The 19,602-nt window shown below is 40.2% G+C and overlaps 1 protein-coding gene across 3 annotated transcripts in view; it reads left to right on the top strand.

Annotated features, from left to right (window-relative positions):
- DYNC2H1 (dynein cytoplasmic 2 heavy chain 1) overlaps positions 1-19,602 on the top strand; it is a 460,552-nt gene that overhangs the window by 365,811 nt on the left and 75,139 nt on the right. For all 3 annotated transcript variants that reach the window (XM_055422858.2, XM_055422857.2, XM_055422859.2), the window contains exon 85: positions 8,413-8,502. In XM_055422858.2, the coding sequence (XP_055278833.2) occupies positions 8,413-8,502 (90 nt within the window). The remainder of the gene's footprint in view (positions 1-8,412; positions 8,503-19,602) is intronic.

Below are 19,602 nucleotides of genomic sequence, written 5' to 3'. Positions count from 1 at the left end.
TTTTTCAAAGCTACCTGAAATGCTGTCTCCTTGGCTATAGTTCTCATTTTGCCAAAAATAAAGCTTAACACACAACTCTCGCATGGTGTATTCTTTTCCAGTTGACAGATCTCAGATGTTGCATTTGTACAGTATAGAAATATAAAACATGTTGGAGGCAGTATTGATGCTGCAGACAGACTGCAGATTTATATTACATGGGTCCAAGTCTTAGACTTGCCATTTACCAGCTCAGTGATTTTGGATAGGCTCTTCTCTTTGTTTCTGTATTTTTTCCTCTGTGAAATGGAAATTATAATAGTATCTGCTTCTGAGGAATATTATGAGGAGTATATGAGATGATGCACATCCAGCACTTAGCACAGATACTAATACATAAATGGTAGTTTAAACAGTCCCGTCCAGTTGTCTGCCTTTGTCAAAATTCAGTACAACTTTCAAAACTTAACAGATACTTCCTTGATTAAATCATTGTTCCACTATGCTCCAGAAACATGTTATATAAGTCATTTTAAAAACACCATTAGGGACTTTAGCCATCTATCTCTTTTATTGGTTGCTAATGCTCTTTAGGATAAAGAATATATTTCATTCACTTTTTACTTCCTATAATCTTCCATCATATCACTATCATTTCATATTTCTTCCATCATACCACATGTTTTTCAGTGCAAGTCATGTCTGACTCTTTAGGACCCTGTGGACTGAAGCATACCAGGCTTCCCTGTCCTTCACTGTCTCCTGGAGTTTGCTCACACTCATTTTCATTGAGTCAGTGATCCTCTGTCTCATCCTTTGTCGTCCCCTTCTCCTCCTGCCTTCAATCTTTCCCAGCATCAGGGTCTTTTCCAATGAGTCAGCTCTTCACATCAGGTGGTCACATTATTGGAGCTTCAGTAACTTTTCTCAATTGGCCCTAACTTAATTAATATTTTCATAATTAGCCAGGAGACTTCCTGAGTGAAGATGAGATTCTTGGCTACTTTAGCTTTTAGTGAATTATCTGCACACAGAAACAGCCTTACATTTCTTTCAGGCAGAAAAATAAAATAAGTTACTTTCATCTGCTTCTAATTCAAAAGTAGACAGAGTGAATTTGATTCAACATTATGAAAAAAAAAATCACCTTTTGGCTGAGATCAGACATGGAAAAATTCAACCCCAAAGGACAGAGTTTTGGAAACTAATATGCAAGCAAAAAGTGGGCTGAGTGAAAAGGAAGGAAGAACATTCTAGTTGAAATTTGTAAATAATATGAGCTTGCTTATTAAAGTTCACTTTTGCAAATAATCTTAGAAGAGGATTATACTGCTACCACCAAGGAAGATGGAAGCTCTGTTCCTATAGAGAAGCTGAGCGGAGTTTGGGTAATTGACATCTTGAATAATTATAATAGCTAACATTTGTTATTTGTCCAGACACTGTAATGAGCACACTTATTTAATCTTCTGTCTACAACATAATTTTTATTATTAGCTTCATTTTACATATAAGGAAACTACAGATTTATAGAGATTAAATGGCCTTTCCAAGGTTCTATATCCAAAAAATGATTCTATTGAGGCAGAAACTCAAGTCTTTTTGACTTAAAAATCAGTTTATATTCAGAGAAGGAGTGTAAGTCCTGAAGTAACCCTGCAATAGGTATATTGGTCTCTAATGATTTGCATGAAGTGATAAGAATTTCTAACAAACTTGTAAAGGAAGCTGATGATTTATCATCACAGTGGGTAGATTTAGTGTCTCTTTTCACTTTTTTTCTGAACACCTTGCATTTCCTAAGCAGAGGTCAGAACCACGGGTAGCCTTTAGGGCTATTAAGATACCCAAATTAGGACAAAGCATAGAATATTTTTTAGGAAGAATATCAGCAGCCGTGTTTAGCCCAAGGCTGACCTTGGCCCCTATTGTGTTTTGAAGTGAGATACCTAAAGAACTTTGTGCAGCAGGACCTGGCTTGTCCTGCAGGCTAAGAACATCAAAGGTTGGGGATGTTCCCTGGTATACCTGCTCTTAAAATGTGGATTCTATCAATTGATATAGATGATCTATCAAATGGTGAAAATATGTACTAAACTTAGTCAATTTAGGATCAATCAATTAATACAGATAAAATGTGTACTGCATCTATTAGATTTTCAGACTAAATCGTTTCTTGAGATTCATGTATTAGATTTATTCATGTTGTTTAAAACTAGGAATCTCATATATCTGCTGGTTTGAGATCAGGTAAATAAGTCCTGGGCATATAAAAGAACCCTCAGAACATGAATAGTTATTGAGTAATTGGCTTCATGAGGTAAATGTCTTCATGTCCACCCAATCTATATTTTTACGGTACTTGAACTTGATAAGCTTCCCAATCGGTTTTTATGTTTATATATTAAAGAACACTTATCAATATAGAAAAGATTTCTATAAAGAGGCATGTTCAGTCTATTGATTTTTTTCCCCCTTCTTTGCTTTGAGACATATGTGATTGCCATTGGTGGTGGCCCATAGAGGTAAGGCAGTATTCTGAGGCAGTGGAGCTGAGCTACACGGTTATTTACCCAAATGATGTTTAAAGGGTCTTGGAGGGGCAATGGACAATCTACGAAAGATCTATGCTAGCAGTGCTGACAGAGAGGAGACAAGCATCTGCTCTCCCCTATTGCTAGCATCTTCCTAGGTACAAGCATCAAGGCAGACCCCTCTCCACCTCTCTGAGGAGCATGCGACAACTTAGAGTGCAAGGAATCATTCAGCCCTGACATTGGGCCTGCTGCTCTACCTTGGTACTGCTTCATCATATTACTGGAAATCTTATCTTTGGTAATTTGTAAAAGAAGAAGAGTTATTTCCAGAAGAAGCCTCAATAAATGCACACTATGATGATGCTGTGAAAGTGCTGCACTCAATACGCCAGCAAATTTGGAAAACTCAGCGGTAGCCACAGGACTGGAAAAGGTCAGTCTTCATTCCAATCCCAAAGAAAGGCAATGACAAAGAATGCTCAAACTACCGCACAATTGCACTCATCTCACATGCTAGTAAAGCCATGCTCAAAATTCTCCAAGCCAGGCTTCAGCAATATGTGAACTGTGAACTCCCAGATGTTCAAGCAGGTTTTAGAAAAGGCAGAGGCACCAGAGATCAAATTGCCAACATCCGCTGGATCATGGAGAAAGCAAGAGAGTTCCAGAAAAATATCTGTTTCTGCTTCATTGACTATGCCAAAGCTTTTGACTGTGTGGATCACAATAAACTGTGGAACATTCTGAAAGAGATGGGAATCCCAGACCACCTGACCTGCCTCTTGAGAAACCTGTATGCAGGTCAGGAAGCAACAGTTAGAACTGGACACGGAACAACAGACTGGTTCCAAATAGGAAAAGGAGTGCGTCAAGGTTGTATATTGTCACCCTGCTTATTTAACTTATATGCAGAGTACATCCTGAGGAACGCCGGCCTGGAAGAAGCACAAGCTGGAATCAAGATTGCTGGGAGAAATATCAATAACCTCAGATATGCAGATGACACCACCCTTATGGCAGAAAGTGAAGAGGAACTCAGAAGCCTCTTGATGAAAGTGAAAGAGGAGAGTGAAAAGGTTGGCTTGAAGCTCAACATTCAGAAAACTAAGATCATGGCATCTGGTCCCATCACTTCATGGGAAATAGATGGAGAAACAGTGGAAACAGTGACAGACTTTATTTTTTGGGGCTCCAAAATCACTGCAGATGCTGATTGCAGCCATGAAATTAAAAGACGCTTACTCCTTGGAAGGAAAGTTATGACCAACCTAGATAGTATATTCAAAAGCAGAGACATTACTTTGCCAACCAAGGTCTGTCTAGTCAAGACTATGGTTTTTCCATTGGTCATGTATGGATGTGAGAGTTGGACTGTGAAGAAAGCTGATCGCCAAAGAATTGATGCTTTTGAATTGTGGTGCTGGAGAAGACTCTTGAGAGTCCCTTGTACCGCAAGGAGATCCAACCAGTCCATTCTAGAGGAGATCAATCCTGGGTGTTCATTGGAAGGACTGATGCTAAAGCTGAAACTCCAATACTTTGGCCACCTCATGCGATGAGTTGACTCACTGGAAAAGGCTGATGCTGGGAGGGATTGGGGGCGGGAGGAGACAGGGATGACAGAGAATGAGATGGCTGGATGGCATCACCGACTCGATGGACATGAGTTTGAGTGAACTCCGGGAGTTGGTGATATGACAGGGAGGCCTGGCGTGCTGTGATTCATGGGGTTGCAAAGAGTTGGACATGACTGAGTGACTGAACTGAACTGAGCATCAGTCCTTTCGATGAATATTCAGGATTTCACTGAGGATTGACTGATTTGATCTCCTTGCTGACCAAGGGAATCTCAAAGAGTCTCATATCACATATCCTGTTGTAATTCTCTACATAGGGTTTAATGCTATGTAATTTTTTCTTATAATACATTTTGCCTTTATCCCCAAGTAAAATGTAGGTTCCATAATAGCAAGCATCTTATAATGCCTGCACCTTATAATCTCTCAGTGAATGCTGATGGACAATGGGGATTTAAATATTTATTGAATGAATGTATTACATTGGACAGTAATATTGATAGCTCTGTTATTATCTATTGCAGCATAATAAATTGCCCCAGAATTTAGTGACATAAAACAGCAAAACTTTATCACATCACAATTTCTGTGAGTCAGGAATTCAGGTGTAATGTAGCTAGACATTTTGTTTTAGGGTCGCCCGCAAGCCTTCAATCAGGTGTCACCAGGGCTGCAATTGCTGGAGCCTCTCAGAGCACATATGGGAGGATTATTGGCAGCCCTCGGGCCCTCACTGATTGTTGACTGGACAGACCAGTTCATTGCTACGTGAGCGTTCCATAATGCAACTCACAGCAGGCAACTTTTCCACTTCAAGTGAACAAGGAAGAGATGCAGAGAAAGTGAGCTAGACAGATGTCACAGTATTTGTAACCTACCCTCAGAAGTGGCTTCTCATCACTTTTTCCATATTCTTTCATTAGAAGCAAGTCCCCAGAAGCAGTTCATACTCAAGGTGAGGGAATTTCACAAGGACGGACACAAATACCAAGTGGCAGGGATCACTGGAACCAATTGTGCACCGCAATAACTTATTGTCTCTAATAAACTCTATTTAAAGGAGCTATCTTTCTACAACAGGAAAAGCATAAAACTGAGGATGTGAAAGCCTGATTTATCAGCTATGTATTGCTGTGTAGTAAACTACCCTGAAGCTTAATGGCTAAAAACAAGAGCAGTCATTTATTTGGCTCATGAGTGTGCATTTTGGGCACAATCTGGTGCAATAGATTAGTCTTTACTCCATGTGACACCAGCTGAAAAAGCTCATCTTAGAGCTGGAGGATCTACTTGACAGGCGGTCAGTCACAGCACTGGCTAGTTGGTACCGATTATTGACTGGTTTCATCGGGAATGATGATTAGAGGCCTTGGTTGCTTTCTAGATGTCTCCGCTTGGGCCTCTCTGTATGCACTGCTTGGCTGCCTCACAACATGATATCTTGGTTCTAACAGTGTATACCTCAGGAAAGAGGAAATGAAAGATGTGAAGTTGTTAAGGCCTAGATCTGACAACTTACACAACGTCACTTTCCCCTCATTGTATTGGTTAGGTTGTCAAGGGCAAGGGGACACAGATCTCAACTCTCAATGGGAAGAGTGCCAAGCTATTTTGGGGCCATACTTTGAAGCTGCTGCAGTCTGCCCTCTGGGCACAAATTGTTTACCTTTCTCCCCTGTGTAAAATACAGTCATCTCCTTTTAAGTTTCCCTAAATGTCTCATTCCATTCCAGCCTCAGGCTGAGGCCAGATATCATCTAGATCAGGTGGAAGGATGGATTAAGCTTCTTAGATGTGGTTCCTCAAAAGCTCTTTCTCAAGTGTGGTTCTTACCTCAGGACCTGTGGACTACAGAGATAAGTTTCAGAAGCAACTTTCTGTCCCCTACAAAAGCAACTTTCTGTCCCCTACAAATCCAATATAAAATGGTAGGATAGGTAACTGCAATAGTCACTCTCACTTAAAAAGTGAGGAAATAGGCTCATGTGTCCTTAGCAATTCAGAAATCCAAGCAAGCTTATGTCTTCAGTTGTTTTGTTAGAATTCCATGTTGCTCACTGGGCATGATTGTCCATGGCTCTTGGCTTTGAGCTGCTGATCCTTGCCTCTTAATTATGCATAGGTTTCGGTAAGATGGAGCCATGTTTGTGGCTGAGTGGTTTTCTCAGTCTGCTTCCTGCCTGTAGCGATTCTGGGGTTCTAAATTCTCTTTTAATTGCGTTCTCTTTTTGCCATTAATCCCCAAAAGATGAAGCTTACAACAGAACAGTTTTTTTAAGATTGTGAGTTTGACTTTCACTTGAGATTCACAACATTAGACAAAAGCCGTGACCATAAATCTCATCAAGACAAGTCTTTCTTTCTACCTTAGGCTTCTTGTGCATTGGCTGTGGTATAATACCCTTAAGATTCGCTGAAACCTTTTTGTTTAAGAGTCTGCAGGGCATGGCCTTGAGGTGCTGAGAGTACTTCTGTCTGTCTGAGATTGTTTCCTCCTTTTAAGTTCTCAAAGTCCCTTATGCCTCCACTATTCTCTTAGAAGTCCTTTAGGTTTCCACTTACATTCTTCTGAAGCTCCTTCCAGCTTCAGCCCACCACCTAGTCTCAAACCCAGAGCTATGTGTTTTAGGTTTTTGTTAAGGTAGGATCCTACTTCTGGAGACCAGAGAACTTTAGCAGTTAAATCTTACTGTACAATAGATTTCACCAAAACTTAGTAGATAAAAACATCATAATTTTCAAAAAATCATTTATTTTAAACTTCCATATCTGAAATTTGGGTACACCTTGGTAGAGAAAGCTTGTGTCTTTCACTCCGCTCACTCATGGACTCGCAAATCAGTGCTGCCCAAGAGGTGGGAAATTCAGTTCGTCTCCACATGGGACTCTCCAAAAGTTGGGCTTCACAGTATGCTGGACAGATTCCAGTATCAAGAGTCTCAAAAGACAGGAAATAATAAGAAACCAATTCCTTAAGACCTGGACCTGGAAACTGGCATCCCATCACTTCTGTTACATTCTCAGGACTCTTATTTCAGGAGAGCAGACTTCGTCTTCACGCGCAAAGTGTCAGAGGACCTGGGGTCATGTCTTAAAATCACCACATCTGTATACAGTCCTATAAATGTAGCGGAAGTGATGGCAGAAACCAATACAACATCATTAACCAGTTATCCTCTGATGAGAAATAAGTTTTAAAAAATTTAAAATAAACATAAAATCACCACACTTGTTTCAGTTCACAGCACTTTAGCTACATATTCCTAAGAAAGCTTACTTCACTCATCGAGACTATTAAACTAGATGTTTTCTAAGATCCTTTCCACTGTAAGATTTGTTATCTTATAATTTCTATTTTCCATACATTGTTGATACACTCTAGTGTGGGTTAGTTGTTCAGCTATGTAATCAGACAGTGTTTGGGGTTAAGAAATTGATGGCTTCTCCTTATTATTTCCACTTTAGAAAAGTAAATATTAAGTTTGAATGACATTTGCATAATATTTGGAAAATGTATAAAGCTCTCATGGGGCTTCTCTGTTGGCTCAGACTATGGTAAGGAGTCCACCTGCAATGCAAGAAACCCGGGTTCGATCTCTGGGTTGGGAAGATCCCCTGGAGAAGGAAATGGCAACCCACTCCAGTATTCTTGCCTGGGAAATCCCATGGACAGAGGAACCTGGTGGTCTAGAGTCCATGGGGTCACAAAGAGTTGGCCGTGACTGAGCGACTAACATAAAGCTTTCACAAAGAAGGTATATTGTAATGAATGTATTAATGGAGACTGTCAGTTAAAAGAAGATCAAATATTTAAAAGATAACTTTTTAGAAAGCTTTTAATTATAGTATTTATTTTATTTTTATAATAGATCTTGGTGTGGTTTGGGAGATAAAATTTCCATTACAATGCTTTATTTATAATTTAAAATCTATAGGGACACAAGACTGGTTGTTTTTTTGCCTTTTATCACTTATAAAATGAACTTGTCAAATTTAGTTTCATTTTATTATGTGTTAAATATTATTTCAAGAAAACATGATTTGCTACTTTCAATATACTCATTTAAGTTCATTTGTTTATTCTTTCAATAATTTTTACTTAAAAATATTTCTTTTTTGGAAAACATTAATTTGTTCTGACTCTATATATCATTCAGTTTTAATAAGATCAAAGAAACAGACATATCTTAATGAAATTAATTCATGATACTCATAATGTGAATTATGCCAAAATATTTTCCCATCACACAAATGTTGAAAGGTCTTTTATATGTAATATTATATGTGTAAACTTAATTTTTATCCTTTTAAAATTGCAGTGTCCTCTCATGTGGCAAAGCAAATGGGAAGGTCCTGAAGACCCTTTACAATACCTTAGAGGTCTTGTAGCTCGTGCCCTTGCAATACAGGTAAGACGAGATTATTTAGTAATTGTATTATATGACTATATGATAGTTCCATTATAAACTTTCATATTGTTAACCATTCTGCTAGCAACTAGTGAGAGTATTATGATTTTTTACACAAAGCACCATATATTCCTTTCTTGTTCTGTCATCTGTGATTTTATATAGCACTCCTAAAAAAAAAAAAAGCTGTGTTCTCTCTGTGTAGTGTGGGTTTTCATAATTTTTGAGACTTCAGAGAAAAAGCCTACAATTTTAATTTAGATGGAACATAGAGATGTCAGCTGAAACTCATTCATAACTGTGACTAATTGCTTTAGGGTGTGTCCTCCTTAGAGGGAGCTGCTTTTCCTGTTTGGTTTTTTTTTTTCCAAATTGATCAAATGTTTTCAGAGTGACCCAGTCAGGTAACTGAAGGAACATTGAACAGAATAAGGAATGCGATAGAAGGATAAAGACGAGGTGATTTTTTAAGTAATCACAAATAGTTTACGTGCAGTGTACCCCTTTTCCTGTGTGGTTTTTGCACTGTCTTACTGCCTTCTTCTCTGCTTGTTATACTGCTTCAAAAATAATCTTCTTTGTCACATCGACTTATTACAACTTATTATGAGAAACTTGATCAGTGTCCTTCTAGATACAGTAATCTTCATTCAATTTTTTTCAGTAATGCACATATCTGTCCACATCTTTAACATTCCCCTTAGCAGAACACCCTGCTTTTCACTTTACAGAGAAAATTCAAGCTATGGAATATGCTGCTGCTGCTGCCAAGTCGCTTCACTCGTGTCTGACTCTGTGCGACCCCATAGACAGCAGCCCACCAGGCTCCCCCGTCCCTGGGATTCTCCAGGCAAGAATACTGGAGTGGGTTGCCATTTCCTTCTCCAAATGCCCACCCTAACCCACTACAAATTTGCCTAAACTCACACCCATCATCTTTGTTCTAAAGTAAAAGCAGTTGACCTTCTGTTGTTGAAGCTCATCCCTAGAGGTCTCTGCTTGATTTCATTTGCTCTCATCTCTTTAGCAGAGAAGGCAGTGGCAACCCACTCCATTGTTCCTGCCTGGAGAATCCCAGGGATGGCAGAGCCTGGTGGGCTGCCATCTATGGGGTCGCACAGAGTTGGACACGACTGACTCAGCTCAGCAGCAGCAGCGTCTCTTTAGACACTTCCTCCAGGGGGGCCTTGCCTTGTTCAGAATTTTCATCCTTTCTTACTCTGTTCCGCCAGTCTGCAAATGGCATTCCTTTGAAGGGGTCAGGGCTCATCTGAATGTTTGTTTGGCTTCTAGTGTAATCCATCTCTCAGTTGTAGGATTATTGGAGAAGAAATTACAGGATCTGAAAATAAAATTAGCAGGTAGAGAAGTATGAGGCAGGGACTCGGGTTTCCTTACCTTCTATATGCTGCTCTCTGTCTGTCTACCTATCTGATTGATCAATAAAAGCCCGAAGAATGGAGGGAACGATGGAGAAGGCAGGAGAGGAAGGACAGACAGCCCGTCACTGCTGTTACAAAGATATGGAAATGCTTTGAAGGCCTTGGTGTGTTGTAATTGCATGACTGTGATTCTTCATCATTTCATGTATTTGTCAGCATCATTTGCATGAGATTATTTTTGAGGAGGGCAGAAAATTTTGTTTGCTGCAGATTGGTAGCTCTTATTATACTGTATGTATAAGTATGCTTAATAATTATGCTATGTACATGTAACAATAAATGTATCATTGATACCAAGATTAATATCATTTAAAACAATTCACATAATTTATTACAAATTTCTGGCCTGATTATTAATACTAAGTATATTGTATACTGGTCGTCAAAACTGAAAACTTTTTCGCTGTGTGATTTTCTTAAAAGCTTTATAGGCATTTAGCCTTAAGTATAATGATGAAATATCCTCTTAACCCTCAGGATAATTTTCCAGCTTGGCCATAACTTATCTTCCTATGTGAAGTCACTCAGTCGTGTCCAACTCTTTGCGACCCCATGGACTGTAGCCCACCAGGCTGCTCTGTCCATGGGATTCTCCAGGCAAGAATACTGGAGTGGGTTGCCATTTCTTTGTGTATCACCACTTAAGGATATATTTTCTATTGTTTTTCTGCTTTAATATTTTGTTTTTAGTTATAAATGTATAGATATCCACTTCCCTGAGATAAACTTTAATGTTGGGATCCACTTTCTATCTAGTTTTTCCAAGGGTCTTCTAGGTTCTTTGATTTTATTTGTGCCCTTTATTTTTCACAGTGAATTAACCAGAGCAACTCACAAAGTTGAGAGAAACAGTATGGCTCCTTAGGTGGGGAAGAAAGGACTGAGAATTTTGGGAGGGCAGGGATAATTCAAAGTACTATTTTCAGATATCTGTGAAAATGGCAGCTTTTGGTTTTTGGTGCAGTTGTAATGATAAGACTGTTTCCAAACAGGTATGAAGCAGGTTGAGCTCAGTTCCAACCATAGATTAAAATCCCAAAGCCTTTAATTTCAGGCATAACATAAGAAACAGAATAAGTTACTCCTAGTGTTACATATGCTGCTCCTGCTGCTAAGTCGCTTCAGTCGTGTCCGACTCTGTGTGACCCCATAGACGGAAGCCCACCAGGCTCCCCCGTCCCTGGGATTCTCCAGGCAAGAACACAGGAGTGGGTTGCCATTTCCTTCTCTAATGCATGAAAGTGAAAAGTGAAAGTGAAGTCGTGTCCAACTCTTAGCGACCCCATGGACTGCAACCTACCAGGCTCCTCAATCCATGGGATTTTCCAGGCAAGAGTACTGGAGTGGGGTGCCATTGCCTTCTCCGAGTGTTACATATAGTGCCATTCATTGTAGGGGTTTTGTGCAAATAAGGTGAGAGTGTCTAGGATCAAGGTGGCATTCATTTATTGTCAGTTGAACATATTATAAGCAGCAACTTTATGCTGAGCTCTAAGTGAAGTACTGGAGATACAATGGTTGGTAGATAGATACAGTTTCTGCCTCACAGAATTTAAATTTCTTACGGTCATTCATTTAGCAATTTAAAATTCTGTCTCCTTCCAACCCCTTCCACCATGAAATGCTGGGAAGCGTAATTTTCCCTTTTATAGGCATCAGCTCCTATACCTCCTTTCAGTTCAGTTCAGTTCAGTTGCTAAGTCGTGTCCAACTCTTTGTGACCCCATGAATCACAGCACGCCAGGCCTCCCTGTCCATCACCAACTCCCGGAGTTCACCCAAACTCATGTCCATCGAGCTGGTGATGCCATCGGCCATCTCATTCTCTGTCGTCCCCGTCTCCCCCCACTCCCAATCCCTCCCAGCATCAGACTCTTTTCCTTGTGTGTTTTTCTGAAAATCTGTTTAGATGCTACTTCCCATCTTTCATTCAAATATACAGGTACATAGAACTTCCCTGGTGGTCCTGTTTTTAAGGATCCACTTGCCAATGCAGGGGACTTGAGTTTGATCCCTGGTACAGGAAGATTCGCTGGAGAAAACCCTGAAGTCCCAGCACAGTGAACAAGTGAATATTGCTAAACAGATATAGCGATACATAGTTTCTTGCATGTCTGTAAAAATGCTTGTTGTTACCTTGACAACATGGATAACTTTAACTTTTAATATGCATTTTATTTCTACCCGCTTCAAGAAAACTAATTCTCTATTGAAACAAATCTGTGAGCCTCTAGCTCTTATTTCTTCCCCTTTAACCCTGATTATTGCTAATATGTCAGACTTCAATTTCTAAATCTAGAAATGTGGCTCTTTACACCCTTTTGGGATTCATCTAAATAGCTCTTCTCACTTCCCTAGCAGTAACATGTACTAGTTAACTATATTTGAGCTTCAGATCACTTTATTTCCTTTTGGTGTGCCACTTCAAACATATATTCCAACTTTTTAAATGATCCAGTGAAGGATAGAAAGAGAAATGAAGATTTATATGACGTGAGCACATTTTGGTTGTCAGGCATACTTGTGCTTCAAGTGGAATTAGGAATATTTAACGGAGAAAGCAATGGCAACCAACTCCAGTACTCTTGCTTGGAAAATCCCATGGATGGAGGAGCCTGGTAGGCTGCAGTCCATGGAGTCACAAAGAGTCAGAAACAGCTGAGCGACTTCACTTTCACTTTTCACTTTCGTGCATTGGAGAAGGAAATGGCAACCCACTCCAGTGTTCTTGCCTGGAGAATCCCAGGGATGCGGGAGCCTGGTGGGCTGCTGTCTGTGGGGTCGCACAGAGTCGGACATGACTGAAGCAACTTAGCAGCAACAGCAGGAATATTTAACATGAGGTAGATACTTTGATTTCCATTTTTAAAGATGGGAAAAGTAAGCCCCATATTCTAGAATAATTTATGAAATTTATATGATAAATGGCAGAACTTACACTGAAGTTCCCTTTCTATAATAACATCCAGAGTTGTTGATCACACCTATCAGCAACATTTTTAAAAGATTGTCACTCTGTATCCCTTGAAACCTTTTTATAATTTAGGCCCAGGGTCACCACACACTTCTCTTTTGTCCTTACCTGTCTGCTTCTCTGGATTCCCGAGAGCACAGCCCTGTGATCTTTTCCATCTGTATTCCTCCCAAAGTGATCTCATGACTTTGAATCCCATCTAAACTTTGGTTATTCTCAGATTTTCACTTGGATGTTTAATAAACATCTCAAACTTAACATATTCAAAACTGAACTCCTGCCCTTTACTGTAAAGCTTGTGCTATCTGCAGTTATCCCTTAAAAGTAAATGACACCTCCACCCTGCTAGTGGCATAGGCCCAAAGTCTTAGAATCATCGGGGACTCTTTCCATACATTGCATCCAGGCAGTCAGAAAAGTTACCTTGGCTCCATGTTCAAAATATATTCAGAGACACTTCTCACCACTTTCGCTGCTACTGTTTTGCTTGACGACATTGATAGTGCAGTTGCCTCCTGCACAGTCCTGCTTCCACCCTAGTTTCCTGTCTGGTCAGTTCTCAACCCAGCAGTCTAAATATCCTGGCTGATGGATCAGATTATATCACTCCTCTCTTGGATATTTCTCCATGATTTCTCATCTCATTCAGAGAGACAAAATCCTGACAAGATCTGGCCTATTACCTCTCTGATTTCCTCTCTTACTTTTTGCCCCCTAATTTATTCTGTTCCAGCTATACTGGTCGCATTGCTTTTCAGTGAACAGCATGACACACTCCCCAAAGGAGTTTTATTATTGCTGTTTCTTCTATCTGGAATGCTCTCTTTCAGATATCTACAAGGAATTTCCTTTTTCTTTCTTTTTCTTTTTGTGTGTGTATATGAGGAAGAAAGTTTCTTTATCTCCTTCAGGTCTCTGCTCAGATATCACTTTCTCAGTAAGGCCTTCCCTGACATGCTGTTTCAGATCATGACCTTCCCCTTCCTTGATATTTTTCATCCTGTTTCCCTTTCAAATTTTTTTCATAGCATATATATTCATGTAGTATTCTGTATATTCATTTGGTTATTTATTTGTTTATTTGTGTCCCTCCATGAAAATGGAAACTTGATATGGACAGAGATATTTGTCTGTTCACTGCTCTGTCCATGCATGTAGAATAGTGGCTTACACAAGTAGGTTTTTTCAGTAAATCTCTACTGAATAAATGACTGATTGGTCAATATTTGGGTTATTCTCAATCAGAGTGACATAAATCTCTTTCATGTTTCCAAACCATCATGATTCACCCTGCAGAGACGTATTTTTGTAGTACCCATGATATATTTCTGAGATTTTAGCTATCTAAATCTACCCAATAAACACTATAGTTTATATTTCTACTCCACCATCTAACATTTGAAGACTTGTTTCACTTTCTCCTAAGATCCTGAACTTTAAAAGTAATCTTATTAGAATTACATGTTTACTTTTTATTCGTTTTCTGAGATGTCTTAATCTGTTTTGTAAGGTTCTGCACTGCTTTGCATTCCTGAAAAGTTCAATTCAGTTCAGTCACTCAGTCATGTCCAACTCTTTGCGACCCCATGGACTGCAGCATGCCCGGCCTCCCTGTCCATCACCAACTCCCGAAGTTTACTCAAACTCAGGTCGGTGATGACAATCCAGCCATCTCATCCTCTCATTCCAGAAAAGGGAAACTTTTTTTTTCCTAACTCAGTAACTTTCACAGCTATTTCTATAGTGTTTCACACATGCTAGGTATTCAGTAAGACTTAACATGAACAAAATTGAAAAAGTAGTCTGTATGTGGTCAGAAATCTCCAGCATCTTTATTTTTCTTGTCTGTACTCACCTAAAAGAGCTACCTTATGGGTGTTTTTTATTTACATTCATTAATTTGTTCTCATTCAGTGAGCATTACTGAGCTTTTATTATGTGCCATTATTGTTCTGCCAATAGAATCTCTGTGTAGTGAAGGAGATATATAATAAATAATTACATTAAATTTTAATAGCATAGAAAAATATATCTTTGCCAAAATTCTGAGATGTAAGATTAATATACAGCCAAACTTTAAACTGGCTTATCACCATTATAGAATGAACTTCAGTTCAGTTCAGTCTCTCAGTCGTGACCGACTCTTTGCGACTCCATGAATCACAGCACGCCAGGCCTCCCTGTCCATCACCATCTCCCGGAGTTCACTTAAACTCATGTCCATCGAGCTGGTGATGCCATCCAGCCATCTCATTCTCTGTCATCCCCTTCTCCTCCTGCCGCCAATCCCTCCCAGCATCAGAGTCTTTTCCGGTGAGTCAACGTTTCGCATGAGGTGGCCAAAGTATTGGGGTTTCATCTTTAGCTTCAGTCCTTCCAATGAACACCCAGGATCGATCTCCTTCAGAATGGACTGGTTGAATCTCCTTGCAGTTAGGATATCAGTTCAGTTCAGTTCAGTTCTGGTTGGATCTCCTTGCAGTTAGGATATAGTATATCTGAAATTTTATCCACTAAAATATAGCTGTTACTGTAGCAGTAGAATTATAGAATTTTAGGAGTCAAATTTTGTAGAGGACAGTAATTTCTTATCGGGGACCAGCCTCGATATGGCCCAGGGTATCCTCGGGATGAATGGCGTCGGCGTCAGAGAGAGAGAGAGAGAGAAAGAGACAGGGGCTAATGATTCCTTGGTTTACGCAGGAAACCATAAAACCCCAGCACGGGGTTTGCACTGTTTACGTAGGCCGCAGGCGCCCTCTCAAATCACTGGAGGTACCCCACCAGTCACCCCCTCGAGTGGGTCTTAGAAGCCCAGGCAGATAAGTAAACGCAGAGGGCCCAGTACTCCAAGGATCTCAACCAGAAAAAGGAGAATAGAGAAAAGGACGGAAAAAGAGAAAGAACGACACGGGGAGACCAAGCTTCAGTGAGCAAGGCCCAAAACTTTATTTTCCAGTGCTGCTTTTGTATCCTAAGCTGTGCACATAAAAAATAGAGAAAGAGAGATATAGAGTCATGCCAAAATCACGTGGGGTCAGCAGTCTTGACCCTTATCAGGATCGGGGCTCATTTTTGTATGTCTCGTGATATACGAAAGTTTTGGGTGGTTTACATCATCTTCTGGCCAGGAGGCCTGCTAACAGTTTATGGCCCTCTCTCCTAACAAAGGTTCAGTTCAGTTCAGTTCAGTTCAGTCGCTTAGCCGTGTCCGACTCTCCGCGACCCCATGAATCACAGCACGCCAGGCCTCCCTGTCCATCACCAACTCCCGGAGTACACTCAAACTCATGCCCACAGAGTCGGTGATGCCATCCAGCCATCTCATTCTCCGTCGTCCCCTTCTCCTCCCGCCCCCAACCTTTCCCAGCATCAGAGTCTTTTCCAGTGAGTCAACTCGTCGCATGAGGTGGCCAAAGTATTGGAGTTTCAGCTTTAGCATCAGTCCCTCCAATGAACATCCAGGACTGATCTCCTTTAGAATGGACTGGTTGGATCTCCTTGCAGTATAAGGGACTCTCAAGAGTCTTCTCCAACACCACAGTTCAAAAGCATCGATTCTTCGGCGATCAGCTTTCTTCACAGTCCAACTCTCACATCCATACATGACCACGGGAAAAACCATTGCCTTGACTAGACGGACCTTGGTTGGCAAAGTGATGTCTCTGCTTTTTAATATACTATCAAGGTTGGTTATAACTTTCCTTCCAAGGAGCAAGCGTCTTTTATTTTTATTTTTTTTCATAACAAAATTTTATTTTATTTATTTATTTATTTATTTTGATAATTAATTTATTTTTTATTGGAGGCAAATTATTTTACAATATTATATTGGTTGGTTTTGCCATACATTGATACGAATTTGCCCCGGGTTTACATAAGTTCCCCCAATCAGCATCCGCAGTGATTTTGGAGCCCAAAAAAATAAAGTCTGACACTGTTTCCACTGTTTTTCCATCTATTTCCCATGAAGTGATGGGACCAGATGCCATGATCTTTGTTTTCTGAATGTTGAGCTTCAAGCCAACCTTTTCACTCTCCTCTTTCACTTTCATCAAGAGGCTTTTGAGTTCCTCTTCACTTTCTGCCATAAGGGTAGTGTCATCTGCATATCTGAGGTTATTGATATTTCTCCCAGCAATCTTGATTGCAGCTTGCGCTTCTTCCAGCCCAGCGTTCCTCATGATGTACTCTGCATATAAGTTAAATAAGCAAGGTGACAATATACAACCTTGACGTACACCTTTTCCTATTTGGAACCAGTCTGTTGTTCCATGTCCAGTTCTAACTGTTGCTTCCTGACCTGCATACAGGTTTCTCAAGAGGCAGGTCAGGTGGTCTGGGATTCCCATCTCTTTCAGAATGTTCCACAGTTTATTGTGATCCACACAGTCAAAGGCTTTGGCATAGTCAATGAAGCAGAAATAGATGTTTTTCTGAAACTCTCTTGCTTTCTCCATGATCCAGCGGATGTTGGCAATTTGATCTCTGGTGCCTCTGCCTTTTCTAAAATGGTGAATTTAACTCGGTTGACAACTCGGATGACCATTATATCTACTACTGTGGGCAGGAAACCCTTAGAAGAAATGGAGTAGCCATCATGGTCAACAAAAGAGTCCGAAATGCAGTACTTGGATGTAATCTTAAAAGTGACATAATGATTTCTGTTCGTTTCCAAGGCAAACCATTCAATATTACAGTAATCCAGGCCTATGCCCCAACCAGTAATGCTGAAGAAGCCGAAGTTAATCAGTTCTATGAAGACCTGCAAGACCTTTTAGAACTAACACCCCAAAAAGATGTCCTTTTCATTATAGGGGACTGGAATGCAAAAGTAGGAAGTCAAGAAACACCTGGAGTAACTGGCAAATTTGGCCTTGGAGCATGGAATGAAGCAGGGCAAAGGCTAATAGAGTTTTGTCAAGAGAATGCACTGGTCATAGCAAACACCCTCTTCCAACAACACAAGAGAAGACTCTACACATGGACATCACCAGATGGTCAACACCGAAATCAGATTGATTATATTCTTTGCAACCAAAGATGGAGAAGCTGTATACAGTTAGCGAAAACAAGACCAGGAGCTGACTGTGGCTCAGATCATGAACTCCTTATTGCGAAATTCAGACTTAAATTGAAGAAAGTAGGGAAAACCACTAGACCATTCAGATATGACCTCAATCAAATCCCTTATAATTATACAGTGGAAGTGAGAAATAGATTTAAGGGACTAGATCTGATTGATAGAGTGCCTGATGAACTCTGGACGGAGGTTCGTGACATTGTACAGGAGACAGGGACCAAGACCATCCCCATGGAAAAGAAATGCAGAAAAGCGAAATGGCTGTCTGAGGAGGCCTTACAAATAGCTGTGAAAAGACGAGAGGCGAAAAGCAAAGGAGAAAAGGAAAGATATAAGCATCTGAATGCAGAGTTCCAAAGAATAGCAAGGAGAGATAAGAAAGCCTTCCTCAGTTATCAATGCAAAGAAATAGAGGAAAACAACAGAATAGGAAAAGCAAGAGATCTCTTCAAGAAAATTAGAGATTCCAAGGGAACATTTCATGCAAAGATGGGCTCAATAAAAGACAGAAATGTTATGGACCTAACAGAAGCAGAAGATATTAAGAAGAGGTGGCAGGAATACACAGAAGAACTGTACAAAAAAGATCTTCACGAGCAAGATAGTCACAATAACGTGATCACTGACCTAGAGCCAGACATCTTGGAATGTGAAGTCAAGTGGGCCTCAGAAAGCATCATTACTAACAAAGCTAGTGGAGGTGATGGAATTCCAGTTGAGCTATTTCAAGTCTTGAAAGATGATGCTGTGAAAGTGCTGCACTCAATATGCCAGCAGATTTGGAAAACTCAGCAGTGGCCACAGGACTTGAAGAGGTCAGTCTTCATTCCAGTCCCAAAGAAAGGCAATGCCAAAGAATGCTCAAACAAAGGTTAGTTAGCTAGAAAAACTCTTATATTATTTTAAGGTGATTTTCCTAAAGTCAGGTGCTAGACACATGACAAAGTTACATTCCTTTAAGGCAAAGGTGTAGTGAGCTACAAGAAAGGAATTTATTAACTTAAGATCTGATGTGGTTAAATCAAAGGCTACTACTTATTTTCTCTATATGTGATTAATATATTTCCAAGGATACAATAGATAGAGGAAACTTTGCAGCAAGCATTGATTCAACAATGAAGTCTTTTTTAGTACTATTCTAATGTTTTTAACTTCTTCAACAAATTCCTGTATTTTAGAATATTAGGCTTTCTGTCCTTGCGTGGCTGGGAGGCTGTAAACAGTCACATTCATAGTTGTAAGAGCCCGGACAAACTTGTCATGTAAGTTAGAAAGCTATCAGAGGGGCTTGGATTGGAACACTCCTATTAAGCCAAGGAGAACTTTTTAACTACAGCTCTGAATTAATGTTTTCAGAGAAAGGTGGTTGGGGGGAAGCCCCCGTAAGTATTAGAGGACTTGATAAGAGGCGTAAGATAGTAAGGCAGTCAGACTCCGGTTTTCTTTGGGGTAGATGCTCAGGTAAGTCCAGGGGGTTCCTTGAGTCCTGATTAGCCTTTGCCTGTCAGGCCTCTTCCCCAATTGACCTTTGCCACGGGTAGGATTTCCCTCGCTGGCTCCCGGCAATATCTCAATGCTGTCATCTGATAAATTCTGCCTGT

The sequence above is a fragment of the Moschus berezovskii genome, chromosome 14 (genome assembly GCF_049115385.1).
Source record: "Moschus berezovskii isolate FMDL1 chromosome 14, NW_MosBer_1.0, whole genome shotgun sequence".
Taxonomy (NCBI): Eukaryota; Metazoa; Chordata; class Mammalia; order Artiodactyla; family Moschidae; genus Moschus; species Moschus berezovskii.
This window is presented reverse-complemented; position numbering and strand designations above follow the sequence as displayed.